Here is a 20,933-nt window from a genome sequence, read left to right as displayed (position 1 = left end):
CCCTTCATATCAGTCCCAAGCAACCTCATGAGATGCTTTCTCTGGACTTGATTGGGAAGCTTCCTCGGTCTAATGGATACCAGTACATCTTGAGCCTTATTGATGTGGGTACACGTTTTGTCCCCGCATATGCTTTACGGACTGCCAGCACCACAGAAATTATAAACACGCTTCAGAGAGGATATTTTGCTCACTATCCAAACGTTACGTTTAGCCTGAGCGACAGAGGAGCTCAGTTTACCTCTAAGCAGTGGCACAAATTTACCAAAAAGCTTGGTATCCATCACGTTTGCACAACAGCTTACAATCCAAAGGGGAACATGGTAGAACGAGCAAATCAAGAGATAGTCAGATTACTTCGTTTATTTTGTTATCGAGAACATCAGACTTGGTCTCGATACATATCAAAAGTTGTTTGGTTAATTAATTATTCCATTTCTGAGACTACTGGATATTCACCTGCTGAACTATTCTTCAACCATCCCATACCCAGAGAGATCCTAACCCATTTCAATTGGCCCGAACGGGAAGAAGCCCAACCGGATTGGAAGTCCAAATTATTCTTAGCCCAAGTCAGGGAGAAGAAGAAGCTGTCGAAGGATTTAAAACAGAAGGGAAACGCCAAGACAGTGACAGTTGGAGACTTCGTGATGGTTAAAAACCATTCCTGAAGCTCCTCATTAGATAGGACCATTCAAAAGTTATTTATGTTGTGGATAGGACCTTATCTAGTGGACAAAGTGGAAAATAATGTTGTGACATTGCTAATTCCAAGGACTAAAGAATTATATGGTAAGGTTAACTTGGATAACCTAAAACTGGTGCGCTTTTCGGAGGATAAAAAGAAAGAATTTGTACTTTAAAACTAAGTTTCCTCCAGGTAGATAACTTCCTTCCTGAAACTTAGTTTCCGAAAGGAAGGGGCAGATGATATGATCCACATTTTTATGTGACGTCACCAGTAGAAGATATGTCACTAATGTATTTATTTTTGTAAAAGAAAGCGTAATTTCTTTGTTATTATATGTAATAATGCACCTTGTTTGTAATATATATCTTTTGTTTATCGTTTATTGTATTTTATGCTACATTATAGGTAATTTAATGTATCTTTGTTTGCAAGAGTGCACTATACGAATTTGTATTTCTAAAGATGTATAGATGTCAGTTTTGTTGATAGTATCCTTTTGTAGATAGTGAATGATTCATCTGTACTTTAATTTGTGTTCTTGAAAATAGTATAAAAGCGAGGATGTCGCGTAAGAATCATCACACTTTTTCGCCACGGATCGACGAAGCTTTTAAACTTAAAAAGAACTCCTCGGTGTTGTGCATACATCTTGGTATGGTAGTTCGGGGCGCAAGCTAGGCCTATGTGAACATAGGTACGCCGATAGCCATGCATTGATGATATGCACAATACTGCAACCATTCTACGTCAAATAATAAAGTTAGCCTAAAGATTAATTTGGAAATAAAAGGCTAAAGAGCAAATATTGGCTCAGTTATCATTGCTTATCTCTTGGTGTGGTAGTTCGGGGCGCAAGCTAGGTCTATGTGATCATAGGCTTGCCGATAGCCACGCATTGAGTTTTATGCGTTTTAATTGAGTCAATTCATCGACAAAGCGAAATCCTCGCCTTCGTCTCAAGTATAGTTGCATTATAATTGCAATAAATAAAGAATAAAACTTTTCAGTTTATACATACGGCAGTAATGTGGTTTTATTTCTCTGTGCTGTGAATATTGTCTTTGCCTAACACTATCCCTGTACCTGAGAGGAGTCTGTGTACTTCACCGAGTCTCATCGTTCACCGCTGAGTATTATTAAGTTAATATTAATAGTATAATAATACAACGCATCTAAATAATTGTGCTTTAGAACATATCAAAGATATGTACAGAGAAATACAAACAGAGAAACTAATTTCAGAAGCTGTGTCCGAGCAGATCCAACCTTTGGAAGATTCGCTCCATGAACACGTGACAAAGGAAATTGCCGACTTGAAGAAATATCTGAAAGAAGAGATGTCTTTGCAGTTTTCCCTGTTGAGGAAATCGTTAACCGCAGAACTCTCTGGGACAAACGTAAAAGAAGTTGAGGAAATTGCTGGCACTAAAGACTTCAAGAATTCTATAGGAATTCAAGATGGTGGTCGAGATCCGTTGCTCTCTACGATGATGCAAGGCGCCGTGCATGTGCAGAGAGATGTAATGGATGTGGCGGTACAAACTGAAGAAGAAATCGAGATGTGTAACCTTTGCGGTTGTCGCAAAGAATCCCGAATGGACTTAATTATAGAGACTATGGAAATGCAAGTGCCTGTAGAAGAAAAACCGGAATGTTTCCGAAGAATAAGTGAAGATGATGGTTTAAGTGAGATTAGTCTGGACGATGAAATGTTGCTGGATCTACCTATATCGCCAAGACTTTATGACGAACTTAGTGCTCTTGGTGAAGAGTCAGTTTGGAATGAAATGGAAGAAATCAGTGAGGTAGACTCGAAAGAAAATTTTCCTTTAGTGTGTGAAATCGATAAAGGTTCTAATCAGAATCTTAAGGAGAAGATTTCCGAGCAAATCGCTGGAAAACAACTGAAGTTTGAAGAACTTGTTAGCCGTATGGTTGCAGAACTTAAGTTTGAGGGCAGTCGTAGCAAATTAAAGAAGAGGCTCATGAAACATGTTTGTGTCAATAAGGGCCTTGTTTGCATGAAAGTTCCTTGAAATTTAAAGGGAATGTTATGACTAACACTCCAGGTATTTGGTGTATATAGTATGTTTGTAATACCCATAGATATTTAATGGTTTTAGTACATGACTGTACCTGTAAATATTCCTTTGTATTATTATTACGTATTATTTAGTATTTTTTGTGAAGAAAGGGTAATTCGTATAGTGCATATTCTCCGTAAATCGTTCTTCTCCTTCATTTATAAATATATATATTTCGTCCAAGAAACGATTTTCAAAGTGGGGGCCATATGATATGAACCTCACGGCTCATATCCATGTGCCGTTAATTATTATTGGTTATTTTATATTAGTTGGTTCTTATTACTTGATTGTTAATATTCCGTATTTGTAATCATTTATATTTCATAATTTTTGATAAATAGAAAGATTATTACTAGACTTATATAATCCACTAATATTTCCTTTATTGTAACAAAAGTGTAAACGGAGCCTAATGTAACAATCTATATGTTAATTTTCTGACCGAATCTTTAATATTGGATATGTAAATCTGTGCTCTTTCACGGTAGAAAATGTTTATGATTTAGATTGACATAGATTTCGTTTAGCAACAATGGGAAGATCGAATCTGTTCTTTTAAATTTAACGTATTCAATAAGGTTCAAGTTGCAACGAGGAATAATTCGAGTTTAGTCTTTATTATCAGAGATGAATCGTTCCCCTTATACAATTTTATTTGGTTTTGCTGCAACGTGGAAATTAGTTAAACTTTGATATTGAGATTGTGAATATAGACATTGATGAGTATTTAGTTTTTGGAAATGTCGCAAGTCGCGCTGTGCAAATTACGTAATGCTTAACAAGTGAGCATCGATTGGAAAGGTATATAAGTAAATGCGGAGCTTAGTTTACACGTATTCCATCAGCGTCGGCTCTACGATATGAACATCTAATGACACTTGGGAATAAAGATACCTGTATTTCGCCAAGCACAATTTATACTTCGAAATTTATAATGTTATGGGACGACAGGTTAGGATCGGCCGAAATCCTTTGAGGTTAATGACGCCTGCCTATTGGACATGTATTTGTCACTGTTGACCCATATATTCTCATTCTTACGGATAAATGATAGAATTTCAGATCTTCGAACTTTATTTTGGCCTTCTTCAAAATTTATTCAACGTAGACTTATTTGGGCAAGGAAGCAAAACTAGACATGTAATGCAATAAGTCTCGTTTTTCAGTGGACATGTCATCATTGGCGTGTATATTGATGCAAGCTCTGCCTATTAACGTTTCTCGATCCCAAGTACTCAGTGGAGCCCGTAGATTCGATTCTGCTTAAATCCTGCCCGTATTAACATCGATACTCGTGACACATTTTGGTCGCAATACTGTAGGAAGGGGCACGAACGAAAGTTTTTGTCTGCTACTGAATGGTAGGCCGTAAGCTTCGTCTTCGGTTGCAAAAACGACAGGGTTCTCTTCCCTGGTACGGCTTCCTCCTAGCGACGCACATACACACGTAACTATTCCCTGCACATACACATATTTGGATTTTTTTTCCCGTGGAGACATGCAGCAAATTAGAATTCTGGATTCATCGAATCGAATATTAACGAACAGGGGATTCTGTATTTCTTTTAAATTTAAGGATATTCATGGACTGTAAATTGTAACTTGAGTGTAATGTAAGCTTTCGTATGTATTGGAAATAAACCATCTCCTGGATAAAAATGAATGAAAAGAAAGGTCAAAGTAACCTCCCAGAAGATGCAGTTGCCAATCTTAAAATTTGAGAAGAGTCGTTCATTTATTTTATGATTCACCAGCAACACCCTTAAGTTCTCAATGCTTTATTCACCAAGCCCGTACCTGAGAGGGGTCAGAGTATCCCATTTAGCCGTCTGAGTTTTAGCCGAGGTGAAATTAGAACATAAGGTATTTGGAAGATTGAGGCAGGCTAGGATTACCATAATTTGCAGCTCTCTGTGTGTATGTTACTGAAAGGCTATCTATAGTGGAGAGTGAAATAACACACAGTTATAGTTATATGAACATACATATATATATTACGCAGATGAATTGCGTCTTACATAAAGCTAAGGTCAACCCTCATGCGTGAATAAGCGCGCGTAACGGCCATAGTAAGTCTCGCAGGTAGGTAAGACGAGCAGAGCCGCGCCCGCGGTGAAAGAGGTTGAGTTGACAGTAGCGTCGAGACGTTCGTCGCGTCCAGTTAAGCAGCTGCCGTGCGACCGATCAGTGGTTGTGCGTTTTTCTTCACCTGTGCCTCATTTGTCTACAGTATATTTGGGTATACAAACTTACGTCCGACCGGAAGTCACGTCGTCCTTGGCAATTGGCACTGCCATTGCGTTCGTGACAGTTGGCGATCATTGGGATCATTTCGTCGTCCGTATCACAGTCCCTGCAGGAGATGTATTATTTGTATGTGGAAGAGTGCAAACAAAAGACTATTGATCCAGTGAAGTTACACACATATCGAAATGTATTCAACCATGAGTTCAACATTGCATTTAAAATACCATGCACTGATACATGCAAAACATGTGATTCGATGCAGCATGTAGAACCTAAGCCACCCGAATACAAGTTGCATCTTTGTAAAGCCGAAGCTGCATACCAGTCTTTGAGGAACGCAAAAAAGAAGTGCCAAGACGTTGACAGCAACACAACAGTTATCGCCATGGATTTTGAACAAGCACTTCCAACGCCCATGATCAGCACCGAGACTGTGTTCTACCTGTGGCAGTTGTGGACATACTGCTTTGGAATCCATTTCTGTCATGACGATTCTGCAGTTATGTGCATCTGGCCAGAATCTGTTGCATCTCGTGGTAGTGAAGTAGTAGTGATGCCAAACCTACCGGAAGATATTCACAGCAGGTCTAATGTAATAGTATATAGTGATTATTGTGTTGGACAAAATAAGCACTCAGTAATAATGGCCCTGCGGATGTACTTGCTGGACATTACCGATCTCAAAACAATAGAGCATAGGTTTTTGGTCCCAGCCCACACTTTCCTACCATGTGATGCAGGTCTTGGCATCATTGAGAGGTCAAAGAGGAAAACACAGTCTGATTATACACCCTCGCAATGGATAACGCTAATAAGGAAGGTAAGGAAAAATAATCCCTTTACAGTAATGTGTAACGGCGATGACGTGAACCTGTCATTTGTAGTCCCGCTTTACGTCATCCCATTACATTATGTCAAAATTTCCCACACGGAAATTTCGCATTCATAAAATTTCCCTTAAGAGGTTATTTTCCTCATTGCTATTTATACCATTAGGTGTCTCCACAGTCACCTTTCACCTTTCCTCCTTCGCAAGCAACGGAAAAATTGCCAACACAGTTCGTCACGTTTCCCTCAAGGTTCAACGTCGTATTGGTATTTCCTTCTCAACTGGGTCAAGCTTTTATATTGTATCTGTGCAACCTTTCATAATCGTAAGTTGGGACATTGTGAACTTTTGGCATGTATTATAAAGTTACGTGTTGCTAGTATGAACTAAAATTGATTATTGCAATGAAGAATCATGCCGTGAAATATTAGTAAGAAAATTGTCCATTTGATCAATTTCGAGAACCAACAAATTTTAACTTTTTAAATCTTGTGATAGACATTTTTATTGAAATTCCATGCCCAGTTATTTTAATCTTGTGGTACCATTTTAAAAATAATTTGCATGACCAGTATTAGTGGCCGCGGTGGCTCAGTCGGTAACGCGTCTGACTACCATGCTAAAGGTCCCGGGTTCGTTCCCCGGTCGGTTCAAATCCAGGAACTTTTCTAACGGTGGAAGCGGCCCCGGCGCCTACCCAGCGTCGAATAACATGGGTACCTGGGGGAAACCCTGGGGGGTAAAGGCGGTCAGGGGCGTGATGCTGATCACATCACCCCCACTCACGACCGGATCAAGAAAGTGTGGGGCGTTACCCCCACACCCCCTATACGCCTTCATGGCGTGGTGCTATGCACAGGGGAACACTTTACCTTTTTTTTTTTTTACCAGTATTTTATTTAATATAATTAAGTGAGAAGTATTTGGTGTCAATTGAACTTAAGATTTGAACTTTTTGGCATTGAACCTTGAACAGTTTTGCTCCGATACGCTCCCTGGAGTTTCTGCACGATCATGTGTCTACAAGGAAGGAACAACGAAAAATATTACGTAACTGCGACACTTGAATTTGACTCTATCCTTTTGACAACTAGAATATGTGAAATTGAACTTAAGCAACAAACTCAAAAATTCATACGTGCCTATTCACTGCAAAAAAAAAGAGGTTTTTGAATAGTACATACTTTTACTATTCACGTGAATTCTTTTTATACTCGTGCTACTTTATCAATGTTAAAATTGTGAACCTTAATATACCAGCGAATTGCAGAAGTGATTTAACATTAATAAAAGATGTGATAACTGTTGGTGCATTTTGAACGCACCATACAAATAAGTAAATATCATAAGTGAAACATAGAAATGTATTTGTTGTGTGTACTTCATAATAGTGTCGAAGTGCGTTATCAGAGCAAGCCAATTGTAACCAATCCACGTTTAACCTGATTACAATTCAGTGAATAACCATTCAACTCATTACAAAATTTTCAGGCAATGCCCATGAACAGTATGCAGTTCATTAACGCCCATTCTATCTTACTATCCATGTACCCAACTGCAGAATTAAAAAAAAAAAAATGTATTGTCAAGGACTTGCATTTCATGCCAGTCAGAGGTTATTCTGAAAATTTGACCTGGTTTACCCCAACAATTCTAATTTATTGTATATTTATTTTATTAAAAATTAATTAGATAAAATAGAAAAAACACCAATGCAGGCATACAAGTAATAGAAAACCAGAAGTCTGAAAACTTCAAATTTTTCGTCAATTATATATTATACATTTCCTCCTCTGTGGTCGTGTCATCTAAGGTGCTGTGCTTTGGGCTCCGACTGCGGGACAGCATGGGTTCGAGCCTACCTGGGTTTTTGGCCTGTGTATAGGACCAGTGGCAACTAGTGTTCTGCAATATATCGTCTAGACGATATATTGCGATATTGAAAAAATATCGTTCCGGTGATATCAACTAGACGATATATCGTCACAATATTTTGGCGATATATATCATGGTCACGATATGTATTGTCACGATATTTTGGCAATATATATCATGGTCATGATATGTATTGTCACGATATTTTGGCAATATATATCGTGGCCACGATATGTATTGTCACGACATTTCGGCAATATATATCGTGGCCACTATATATATCATCATGATATTTTGGCGATACGTATTGTGTCGACGATATGTATCGTCTCCACGATATTTTATGAATTGAATGCTTGTTGTAATTTGATTTGTGGTATGTGTTCGATGGTAAAGTATGAAGATGGTATGGCTACTTTTGTGTTGCTCAGGTCCTTCTTATTCCGTTTCTTCTTCCTTACACACTGCACTTGTGAGGAAGTTTGTGCTGAAAGGAACGTGTGGGCGTGAATTATTTCTATTGAATGCATATATATCTATCTCTCTTTCTCTCTCACTCTCACTCTCTCTCTCACACACACACACACTATTGAACTATTTGCAGATCGGTAGATTCCGAACATGTACCACGCGATGTGTACCTTGTCAACAATATAGCATCCATCCAAGGCCGGACTGGCCCACCGGGATGCCGGGCAAAATCCTGGTGCAGAGTTCATATCATCAGTAATTAGCAAATTCTATTGGTTCATTGGCGGTCCAATACTGACCCTTAATTTTGTTTCAGGTTGTGGTATATTTAAAAAAATAAACTTGCTTGTGTACGAGTTGTTCATGTCAAACCTGGAATTTGCTTTTGTAACACCTGCCCTTCCACAAATCCAACAGACAGTATGTGCCCATCAGAGGTAGTAGCTTGATGATTACTGAAGATACCATGATGCAACAAGAGGCACAGTGTTGCCAAAACTCGTCTCTAGATGTCAACCCTGCAATAAGTTCCAAGTACCAATTTGGGTACCTGGCATTTAAAGTTTGGTCTCTTGCTGAACAGACCTTGTGTGTCACTGCATATAACAAATATACATTACTTCTGGAAACAATGAAGAAGTAATTAGTAACAAGATGAATAGCAGTAGTAGTAGAAAACTATTACTAGTAGTAGGTAAAGCAGCAGCATTAGTAGTTGATTCTGCTAATGTTCCCATCATTTCAATCATCATGGTCATGATCTAGGACAGTGCTTGAAGTGGAAATTGTTCTATTGAGGAATTTTGATCAAGCCTTGCGGCTAGCTGGTAATGTTCCTGTCATTTAACATGGCGAGAATCAGCTGGGGAGTGCAGTGTAGATTTCCCTAGCTGGAGGGATGTTATCAAGAACTCACGTAAGTACAATTAAGATCCTAATTTACATCCTAATTAATTAAGTATGTTTACTTGTACATTCTATGTAGAAATATTCAGTGAAAAATGCAGGCTCGACCAGGACTCGAACCTGCATCTCTGACATACTGTGTCATTGCTCTAACCACTGAGCTACAGGGTCGGCCTGGTCTCGCCCGATTTTTCGCTATCGCTGTTTTAACTGCGTGGAATCGTCTCTGCAGTGCTACCGCAATGGGATCTGTTGCCTTTGAAACACAGAGAAGATTAGGCACACACAGGAGATGTACTAAGTAGAAATTTTCAGCGAAAAATGCAGGCTTGACCAGGACTCGAACCTGGGTTTCTGGCATACCTTGCCATTGCTCTAACCACTGAGCTACCAAGTTGACCTGGCCTTGCCTGATTTTTCGCTATTGCTGTTTTACCTGCGTTGTTCGCTGAAAATTTCTAAGTAGTACATCTCCAATGTGTGCCTAATCTTCAATAATTAACATCTCTACGCTGGGAGGAACGAGGCAACGTCGAAGTCTACTGTGTTTCAAAGGCAACAGATCCCGTTGCGGTAGCACTGGCAGAGACAATTCCACACAGGTAAAGCAGTGATAGCGAAAAATCAGGCGAGGCCAGGCCAGCTCGGTAGCTCAACGGTTAGAGCAATGCCACAGTATGCCAGCCAGAGACGCGGGTTCGAGTCCTGCATTTTTCGCCGAAAATTTCTACGTAGTACATCTCCTGTGTGTTCCTAATCTTCAATTGTACATTCTAGTACTTACAAAACAAAGCAAAATAATCGTGAAATACCACAGAGAGAAGGGAAGAAAAATACTTTCAAACTTTAAATGACAAATACAAAATATATTGAAAAGTAGCATATTTGTTGAAGAGTGGTATAATGATGTACAAGTATATAAATATTTTATTTTAATTTTTAAAATTGAATATTGCAAGTTTTACCAACATCAGGCCAAATTTGTACAAGGCTTACAAAAATATAAAACCAACCTGCTCATGAAATTCACCAGTCTGTGGTAGAAAAACTTGTTTTTATGTTCTGCATAGAATTCTTCTGCCTGACTTTGCTTCATTCTAATTCTCCTTGTTCTTACTATGTAAAACGAATTGTTCAATATGCTCTCATGCACAATCTAGGAGGCAGAAAATCAACATTACTTTAGTTTCATCAGAATGTTTGTAACATAGACAACAACAATATACTTATCCGAAATGTTGTGTTTTCCACACTGAATATTTAATCATAAATTTATATTTACATGACACTTAACAGGTTTTTTAATGCATAGTTTTATATCCTGTGCCAATGTAATTATAATGAAATAATAATTTTATACAAACACTTTCTGCGGTACCTCTGACACATGTTATTTATACAATATTTCTCATCAGATGGTTAAATCACAAGCTATTACTTAGTTCATCATAACTAAACCATCCCCTTCAAATCCAGTGCAGAACCAGAAGAGGGGTAAATTTCTGTCGGGAACCTCTCCTCACTCAGAATCAATTCTAAACTTCCACTGCTTTATACAAAATATGTAGTGCTATAAACAGAAACCAAGCTGACTTCTAGGTTTTAAAAATTGAGTATTGTTTTGCAAAAACAGGGGTCCATGGCTGGAATAGATGGTTATTATTGTGTGTCATTATTAAAGCCCGGATTTCTATGTAATTACATATTTTTTCCTTTATATGTACAAGCGTGGAATTAAAATATATTGACGAATTACGTCAGTAGAGATGTCACAGTGAAGTTTTATATTACATATTTTTACATATTTTACTAAATGTTACATATTCCTAAGATATGAAATATTTTTTACATAAAACAGTCCTTAAGAGGAAAATCCAATGAACTTTTGGCTTACTAGTTAAAAAAGTATCTTCTCACTTCCCCTCCCCATTTCCAGGTCTAAAAAAATATAGTAACTTAAAAGTGCGATTTGCCTTCGTTGTACGTACATAGCAGTTCGTTGATTCGCCGCATCGTAACAATTACATCAAGATTCGACAGTGTTTCAGTTTCCAGTCTGTAACATGGAGCGGCAAGCAACACACAGCGAACGGAGAGAACCAACAATGGAAGGCGGCAAGTACAACGCTGAGAGGCACTTACCTTTCATCCGTACATTGTTGTGATCGTTTTGATTTTTGCAGCCGGCGGCGACAAATCTTGAATGAAGTATTGTTAACTCAACCGTAGAATTTCGTATATATATATTTCGTCGCCTTTTCATTTTAACCATTGTAGTTTTAAGAAGAGCTTGCCTCAGTATTTAAACAGTGTTTTAGCTGTAGAAAGCTGGAATGGCTCGCCTACCTCCTCGTTATCTCAAAAGTTGTGATCTTGGATAGCAGTCGATGATGCATTTACTACGGATGGTAAAGTTATTTTTTGTCGAGTGTGCGATAAAAAAGTTGGGTGCACTATGAAGTCTCAATTAGATCAACATGTTCGCACTTCACTTCATGTGAAAAACAAACAACTACGGAGTGAAAAGAAGCAAGAAAGTTTTACTAACCCAGATGCAAGAGGATTCTTCATTCAGTGAGTTTTACAAGGAAATGTGCGAAGCAATGATTGCAGCAAACATCCCTTGGTATAAAATTCAAGTACTGAAGTTCCGGGATTTCCTGGAAAAATATTGTGGCCGTAAACTTCCTGACGAGTCAACCCTTCGAAAGTGATATCTTCCACATTCCTACAAAGAAACTTTAGAATCAATTAGGGCAGAAGTAGGCAGTTCCTATGTGTGGATTTCCATCGACGAAACAACTGATGCTTTGGGACGGTATGTAAGTAATTTCATTGTTGGAACGCTAATTGCTGATTCTCCATCTACACCACATCTCATTGAATGCAAAGTTCTAGAGCGTACTAATCATTCCACCATAGCACGATTTGTGAATGACATTCTTAAATTGTTGTATCCGGATGGCGTACAAGAAGAGAGAGTTCTTCTCATGTTCACAGACAGTGTGTCATACATGTTAAAAGCTGCTACGGCACTTAAAGTGTTTTATCCTAACTTGATCCACTTTACTTGCTTGGCACATGCTCTCCAACGCATTGCTGAGGAGGTGAGAGGCAATTTCCCGGAAGTCAACTAACTTATTTCTTCCACGAAAAAGGTGTTTCTGAAGGCACCACAACGTGTGCAAGTTTACAAGGAACAATTGCCAGGTGTACCACTTCCTCCGGAACCTATTCTTACTAGATGGGGCACTTGGATCCGGCAAGTACGTTTTACAACGAACATTTTGAAGAAGTGAAATCTGTGCTTGACTCATTTTCGGCGGACTCAGCTATATCGGTACGCACTGCTCAAAATCTCTTCAAGGACACCAAACTTGCTTGCGATATGGCATACATAAACAGCAATTTTGGTTGGATTGATACAAGCATAAAAAAAACTTGAAACTGTTGGGCTTCCTCTCCTGGAAGCCATGGATATATATGAGGATGCAAGAAAGAAACTGTCTGCTGTTGGAGGAGATGTGGGAGAGAAAGCTCGAAGAAAATTTGACGCAGTGACTGAAAGAAACCCAGGTTACGTCAGCTTATTTACAGTGAGCCGCATTCTCAACAGTTAACCCTCCCAATGATATTTCTCCCGACCACATTCACCTCCTGAAGTACGCTAAGGTTACTTCTTGTGACGTGGAGAGAAGTTTCTCTGCGTACAAGAACATATTATCTGATCGGCGACAAACATTTACTTCTGAACATTTGGAAATGTACCTGGCAACATATTGTAAGTTAAATAATTAAATACAGTGCCTGCCCCAAGATCAAAGGTAACCTGAATTTTTGTAAGTGCTTTTTGAGTGAAAAATTTGGCCAACGAAAATTTACTACTGAACATTTTGAATGGTTCCTGGTGACATTGTATATTAAATATTGAATATATTCAAATTGTGGTTAATATTTTTGCTCTATAAGAACATAAAAAATACTTAATGTAAGCATTGTAATATTGTAACTTCAATTTTTGTAAGTCTTTTTGAAATAAACATATCCCTTTGCGAGGAAAAAATGTAACAAAAATAGGAAGTAACGTTTGGAATAAATATTTATAGTACATATTTCATTATGAATTTACATATTTTTTACATATTTCAGACATTTTTATTACATATTTATGTACATATTTTAGGGGTTGATATTACATAAAAATCCGGGCTTTAGTCATTATCTTAGTTCCTATTGCCACAGTAAACTGAAGGATCATATATGAGGATTGATTGATTGATTTGGTTTATTTTACTTTGCATTTTGTGCCACTTGTGGCTAATTTGCGAAGATGGGGATGAGTGATGATGTGATGAAATTTATGAATGGACACTCGCAAACATCCATGCCCCAGGCCAGGATTTGAACCCGGGACCCCTGGCATCTTATTGCAATGTGCTAACCACTCTGCCATGGGGGCCGGCTCATATATGAGGAGTAAAGGGAATAAACAAAAACCTATTCTCTCAATTCCCTTCTGAGACATACTGCATAGTGATTTAAACTGTAGGTCCAGTTTCAACTAGCCTATCATGAGCACAAAGTGGGATAAATCAAATATTAAAACATATTCTAGAGTCTGTTAAACTTGGTGATAAAATACAGAACATCTGAGTCTTTAAAAATAGTAGGCATGATAATATATCTAAAAACTTGGCAGTTCGGTAATCATCCCTATTGTCCTCCTCATGGACCTGTGCAATTCTCACACCCAAAAGTTTATTGTTGAAACAACATGAGTCTTATCTCTGTCTCTATCCTGGGAAAGATCAATTGATTCTTGACAATCTTTGCCAACTTCCTTCAGACCACAGCAATAACAACTGGGCAAAATTATCAAAATTATATGCTCTAAAACCAATCAATCAGTCTATTGTGTAACTTTATTTTTCCTTCTAACCCATTAACCAGTGGTGGATCTAGAAAAACCACTTGCAATTACAAGTAAGAGATTTTAGTTCAGTACTCTCCTACTTTTAAGTGGATTAAAGAAAAGGGGTGGATACTGGCTAAAACTAATTACAAATTGCCAATAAGAGTTACTACAGTTGTATTCACCATCCCTCTCCAACTTGAAGTCCAAAATTAATCAACTAGACACATTTAAAACTAGCAACAAATCTCTTCAATGATGGGAGACACATGAAAACAAGGACAAAGATAAGGTAATTGATCAATGCATCTAGCCAGGGAATCAATTCAAACCCATATATGTATATTACATAAACAATGAGGAACCGTGGTCTAAAGATTAATACAAAATCATTGCAAAAATAATGATCCCAAGTAAGATGTGATTATTATTTTCTGCCATTACTCTTCAGAATCATGGTGTTTCTGCAAATAATAATAATAACCCATGAGGGCCCGGGCCTACTACTGACTGCCAGCCTCACTCCCACATGCCTCAGCGGAGGAAGTCAATCATCCAACCAGTTATAGGGTTACGTTTGGTCGGCACAACAAACCCTCAGTCATTGTTGCACCTTTCCATGACTGGGTTACGCTACTCATTTGTAGCTCCCCAATTTCCTCATGATAGTGGGTCACCACAGGTCTCATACACAAGCTGAAATATCAGGGGGAAAAGTTTTTACGCTTCACCCCGAGGAGACTCGAACCAGAACGTGTCCCATAGCCCGAGTCCAAGTTACCTTCCCCATGGTTTTGTGCCTGCCTGCAACAGCCAGTGCAATCAATACTTGTTGATTCAACTTCACTCCCAGAGATACATACTAACAGTGGCGTGTGGTGACATTTAAACTAGGGTACGCAACATGGGCCAACCGAAATGAATTATGGGGGCCAGACCTCCCGCCCTCCCTGGCCATCATGTTATTCAGAAAATAACTTTTTTCTACAATTTTATAATGGGAAATTTCTCATCCTTGCATCAATATCCAAATGTAACGAGGTAAAATATATGTATGATATTTTATATTCGCAAATATATTCTGATAGTAGCTACGTAGAGTCCAACAATTCAACTTTGGTTATTTCCTTCATGCAGTGCGATGAACATTGAACGGGAAGGAAATGGCTCAATCATTTTCCGTCCTTTCAAATTTCATGTAATAAATTTCATAAATCTCAGTATCCTCTACTATTTCACACCTTTCGCAGAGGAAACCAACGAATAAGGCCAACAATAAAGTTTCACTGTTTTTCTACTCAGTCAATCACACTGTAGAGATATTTTTTTCTTTTTCTCAAAAATCAAAATGCTTAATATACTGCTTACCATCCTTCACAACTCCTGCCTGAAACAATTTTTCCAAATCAGGAACAGACCTTCCATTTCGGATTGTTTACACTTTTTTCGTAAATTCTGAAAATCCCTTCTCCAGTATGTCGTTAATAACTCCCGGTCCCCCTATTTTATCACTTCACGGCACCGACAAACAATAGAGATCCTGTAATGTAAATAATATGAACGAAACACTCGCTGCAAATTTCACACGACAGAAGAAAGCAAAAGTCAACCTCCCACGGTACGTTGTGTCCAGTCTGCTATGCCCGAAAACCACGCATTCTTGTGGACGAATGAATCGGAGTTGCCAGTCGACAAAGTATTTTGTAGAAGGGAGATAATTAAGGACAAGTATAAAATACGTCAGCATACATGCCAGAACACTTCAAAAGCTAAACTACCGTACATCACTTTGCAATGTCTGGCGGGAGGGAGGGGGGCTCATTCGAATCCCATTGTAAGCATTGTGCTTTATTATGTTTTTCTTTTATCATTCATTCAACAATCAACACCCATGCAATGGGACTCAAAGGAAATGTTGATCCCGAAAGGAGATAAACAGATACTCTCATACTCTGAGAATTGTGCGAAACTTGCAAATTGTTCACATATTTTCCCCTCGACACAGTGACAGTCCATTCTGGTCCTCACCTCCCTATACGGAAAAAAAAAAAAAAAAAAAAAAACTTGCTAGTGTAACTTTAACCTCACATAAATATTTTATATGTGATAGTTTACGCGTATATTAAATATGATCTTCCACCACTACATATTCTTGCCCTCCTGCTTGATTCCTGCATCACTTTTTATAATGTATTTTTATTGCAACCCAACAGTGATCTATCTACGCATGGCTGCTAAATGCTAGTAAGCTAAGCATTCCAGCAAAAAATATGTTGACTACTGTCAACACTGCATACACTGTCAAAATCTTGGGTACCCTCGATGCTTAGAACCGGGAAAGAAGTGAGAGAGAGGGTAAGCGCGGGCAGACCCAAACACGTGGTCGGGGCTGATATGAGCCAATGGTGTTACCTTCGAATTTCTAGGGTACCAAGCAGAAGAAACAGCATCTTTCTGCGGAAATCGGCAGGAACGCGGATCGGGTGGGTGCCGAAGTCACAATCGGGATCATTCGGTACTGCCTTCAGGAAGGCAGCAGCGTCTTCTTGCGGAAATCGGAATTTCTTGCAGTGGAACTGCTTTCGGAGCGATAACTGTTGAATTTTCATGAAGACGAAAAAATGTTTATTTTTTCTTACTGTGTTGTGGGTACGCAGTGCGTACCTTGCATATCCTGAATGCACGCCGCTGCATACTAATAATATTCCAAGAGTTCCAGCACAATTAGCCAGTCTGGATTGTTATGATCAAAGTACCGGTATTTTAATCAATATTAATATTTATAAATAATACTATGGCTTTTTCATCAAAATCAAAACCATTGCTTTGCTTCACCACTTAATCTATATTAATAGTGGCACACTAGAATTTAATAACTTTTATAGTTAGGAAGCTTAGTTGGAGAAATATTTGTTCGAGCCTTGGGGTTAGCTCGGGAGTTGTTCCTATGGTTTAACATGGTAACAATGAGACAGCGGGGGGGTTGAAAAAGCTTCATTAGTTGGGGGGATATCATCCATCCCCTATCACTTCAAGCACTGAGCAGAATACATTTTTCGGTACTATTATCGTATGAGGGAAACACCTACAAATCATATATTTCGGACTTCTTTACATTGCTAACGTGTTATTTTCGAATGTGGAACATTTCCTAAAGTGAAATAATGCATATCAATGTCTATTTCTTAGATTTACGAGTACTTACTGTTACTTGTTGTTTTGAATCTGTAACACATTATGGCCGTGATAGCATACTGGTTTAGTGGGCGTTCTGAGTGTTTTGTCGATTTATGCAGTGTTGCAACCTCGTTCACCGGAAAATATCTACTTTCGTGCCTGGATTTGAAATTATGCTAATACGTTGCAAACCATTGATGTTAGCCTCACAAAACATTGACGTCAGCCCCACAAACCATTGACGTTAGCCTCAAAAACCATTCACGTTAGCCCCAAAAACCATTCACGTTAGCCCCAAAAACAATTTTCCGTAAGGTTAGGTTAGATTAAATTAGGCAAGCATAGTTAAAAAAAAATTAAAAATACTCGACACGTCATGTTCTAGTGAAAACACGGCGAGGCTGGAACAGAGATTTTCGCAGAAAACAACACGCATTCACATTAAAATGGATCAAATCTACATTCAGGAACTTCCACAACGCTAAAGAAAATGATTTCCGTAAGTACTTTCTCCTGTAAATTTGAAGGAATCCGTTTCCCTCATACAATAATGTTACCCATTTTTCATCTCAGGAATGAAATAACCCAACATAATTTGAGAAATTTTTACTCAAGTACCACTCTAATGAAACAAATTTTCATGGTTATAATATAATTTTCATCTGTTATAAGCTTAGTTCTAAGAATTTGGAGCGTCGGAAGGCAACACCCAGTATGGCCATTCAGTGTCCAACCTATCCACAATACTATTACATGGAATAAGTGTGGGTTATTTCAGCAATACAAATATACACCTAAAAGTGATCTCAAAGTAGAAAATGGAAGTAAATTCAAGCTAAGAAGATACTGAAAACATAGAATCTCTCGCCGGTCAAAAGTTTTACAGTCCCTCCCCCCATGAATAGTGACACTGAACTTATGTTTATACTGACAAAACTTTGTAAAATGCATGTTAACTTTATTCTAAAAATGGTCCAAGTTAGTTTTGTTTATTGCGATTTCAACATGCTATGAATGCAATTTTTACATGGTACGATTTTGATTTACGTCTGTTAACACAACCATGTGGAAGTTTGACAAGATGACGTGTGAGCGTTTTTTTTTCTAACGTAAGGTAAGACTCTAGTTTATGTCCTTTTCCTAAGGAATACGTGTTATATATCGTTGGAAAGCTTATTTTATAAGGAATTCAACAACGTAAATCCCAAAGCGAGCAAAAATTTCCTGAAGGAGTAAATTGAGAAAAACCGATGTTGTCCGGATATGCGCAATTGAACGTAGTGACGAATTTTTTAGATGATGAAGCACATATTTAGGGGTGAAATGAGTGCTAATGGAACCTAACCTAACAGGCCTAACCTAACCTCGTAGGCATACCTCGACCCCGTGAATGGATAGTGGGGCTATCGTGAACAGAAAGTGTAAAAAGAAAAAGGTACTTACCCGACGAGATGCCGGGTGCCGAACCACGATTGGGTACTAGTTTACTATCCTTCGGACACATTTATTTATTTTTACAGAAGAAACTACTTACCGTAATAAGTTCCTGTAGCATTGTCGAACATCGGGAAGGTGTTTTGTGTGATGTGGGAATGTTTCATAGCTGAAATTCATGTTGTTTCTTGAAAATTAATTCTCCGACGGAAAATAGCTAGTATGGCACGTGGATAGGTTAGTTCTGTTAAGTTAGGAAACATAGTTAAAATTTGGTGTCGTGTTAGTATCAGGATCTAGAAATTGGAAATAATTGTGAACCATTGACGCTAGCCCCACGAACCATTGGTGCTAGCCCCACGAATCATTGATGCTAGCCCCACGAACCATTGATGCTAGCCCCACGAACCATTGACGCTAGCCCCACGAACCATTGACGCTAGCCCCACGAACCATTGGCACGTGGTTAGGTTAGGCAAACATAGTTAAAATTTGGTGTCGTGGTAGTATAAGGAATATATATATTTGGTTGTGAAACAAAAAAAATCGCGAAAATCGACAGTTTCCATTCCGAAAACTAACGCCTTATTTTCGCTTATTTTGCAATTTCTAGATGTTCTACACCTTCAGGAATGTTCCGTGAAGCAGATACGTAAGTACGAATGTCAAAAATTGACAAAACGAAAAAATTAGAGGTGTCCGAAGGATAGTAAATTTTTACCATGATTATAATGTTAAAAATAACGCTTTTTTCATGAAAAAAAAAGTGACCCCAGCTTGAAAAATCTTCCGCTATGCATATGAGGTAAGTAGCAATGATTTTTATTTGAAAACAAACTAGTTTAATGTGTCTCCGGCTTATACTACTGTTACCGGAGTTTCTTGTGCCTACGCAGGTCATACGGCCCAAGTTATTTTTGTTTTATTGCGATTTCATTATACTACGAATGCAATTTGTATATGGTTTGATTTCGATGTACAGCTGTTAACACATACACCGGAGTTTTAACGAATACTTAAGGTTTTGTTCAATGTATGCTTTCATGGTTAGGTTAGGCAGGTTAGGTTTGGTTCCCTTAGCATTAAAATAAAGTCCCTAAATGCATTCTACTAAGGTTCCGATTTACTTCTACATTCATTCTCACGCTTCTACGATATTTACTGTCGCTTGTCGACGGAGAATATCTTGTCCATGAGAAGTGCATAAGGTAATTTTTAAGTTGTTTTTTTAAACATAAATAACTTTCTTCGAGTGCAAACAGTGCTCATTACTTTAAGGAAGGTTCAAATTTCGTGACAATGATTTCCAAAATTCTACGATAAGTCTTTGTGCTATGAGAAATCATAAAACAATCGGAACCGTTACCGGTCATACTTTGCGATCAAATATCTCAGTTATTTCCGGTTTCCTAACGCTGGAACCACTTTTATATTACGTAAAACGTTGAAATCTGTCGATTAAAAAAAAAATCGACGTAATTCTCAAGGGGGTACAGTGGGTCGACGGCCCCAATTAGTTTTTCTGCTAGGAGAATTTTAAAAAAATCATAAAACAATCGGAACCGTTATCCTAAAAATAAGTACTAAGTTTAACAAAAATATAAATAAGCGATCTGCAAATACTCATATAAAAAGTTATAAAAAACTTAACACGATGTCTTACAGTGCAAGTATAATTTTGTCACGACATTTTGATCAAAGAGTTGGTTTTGATTACCTGCTTCACAACTGGATGCTGAACTGCATGTGACTTTACAATGGCTAAAGTAAGTTGTAGTAATTTTGAAGGAACCGACATTATGTAATAATTTCAAACTTATATAACTTAAACTATCGTCTGCGGCGTACATGTTTGTAAGACAAACAAGTAGTCCCGTCCCGCACTAGCATCAGACAAGTAAAGATGACCTAATTTTCAATGCAATATCACTCTATTAATGAGTTAAGTTACATATCTTCCAAAGTGAGATGCTATACACCATTTATCTATCCTTTCAATAAATGTTGTACTTTTGCGAACGAAGATGGATAATTCGGGTAATCCCTTCTTTACACGACATGTCTTGTCTTCTGCTACAACCCGGTGCTTGGTATTCGTCTGCTTATAATGGAAGTAAATGGAGTTTTCGCTGCAACGTCTGATTCTTTTACATGAAGCATTTATATGAATGCGATAATTGCTATGATATTTGGTCCAGTGGTCGCGAAGATATTAACGAACATTCTAGACAGTCGACCACGTCCTGTTATCGTCATACTTTCGTTAATAATACGGGAGAAAAAAATACGCGTGGAATGCTCTTG

The 20,933-nt window shown here is 38.1% G+C and overlaps 1 protein-coding gene across 1 annotated transcript in view; it reads right to left on the bottom strand.

Annotated features, from left to right (window-relative positions):
• Window positions 1–20,691, bottom strand: part of nmdyn-D6 (nucleoside diphosphate kinase 6) — a 38,365-nt gene extending 17,674 nt beyond the window's left edge. Inside the window, exons 1-2 of the mRNA XM_083141485.1 lie at window positions 20,347–20,691; window positions 10,120–10,262 (exon numbers count right to left, since the gene is read on the bottom strand). Coding sequence (XP_082997611.1) covers window positions 10,120–10,262; window positions 20,347–20,427 — 224 coding nt within the window. The 5' untranslated portion in view covers window positions 20,428–20,691. The remainder of the gene's footprint in view (window positions 1–10,119; window positions 10,263–20,346) is intronic.
• Between the last annotated feature and the right edge of the window lie 242 nt (window positions 20,692–20,933).

Source organism: Lepisma saccharinum, chromosome 20 (genome assembly GCF_977018435.1).
Source record: "Lepisma saccharinum chromosome 20, izLepSacc3.1, whole genome shotgun sequence".
In the NCBI taxonomy this organism is placed as follows: domain Eukaryota; kingdom Metazoa; phylum Arthropoda; class Insecta; order Zygentoma; family Lepismatidae; genus Lepisma; species Lepisma saccharinum.
Note: the sequence above shows the minus strand (reverse complement) of the source record. Positions and strands in the feature narration are given on the sequence as shown.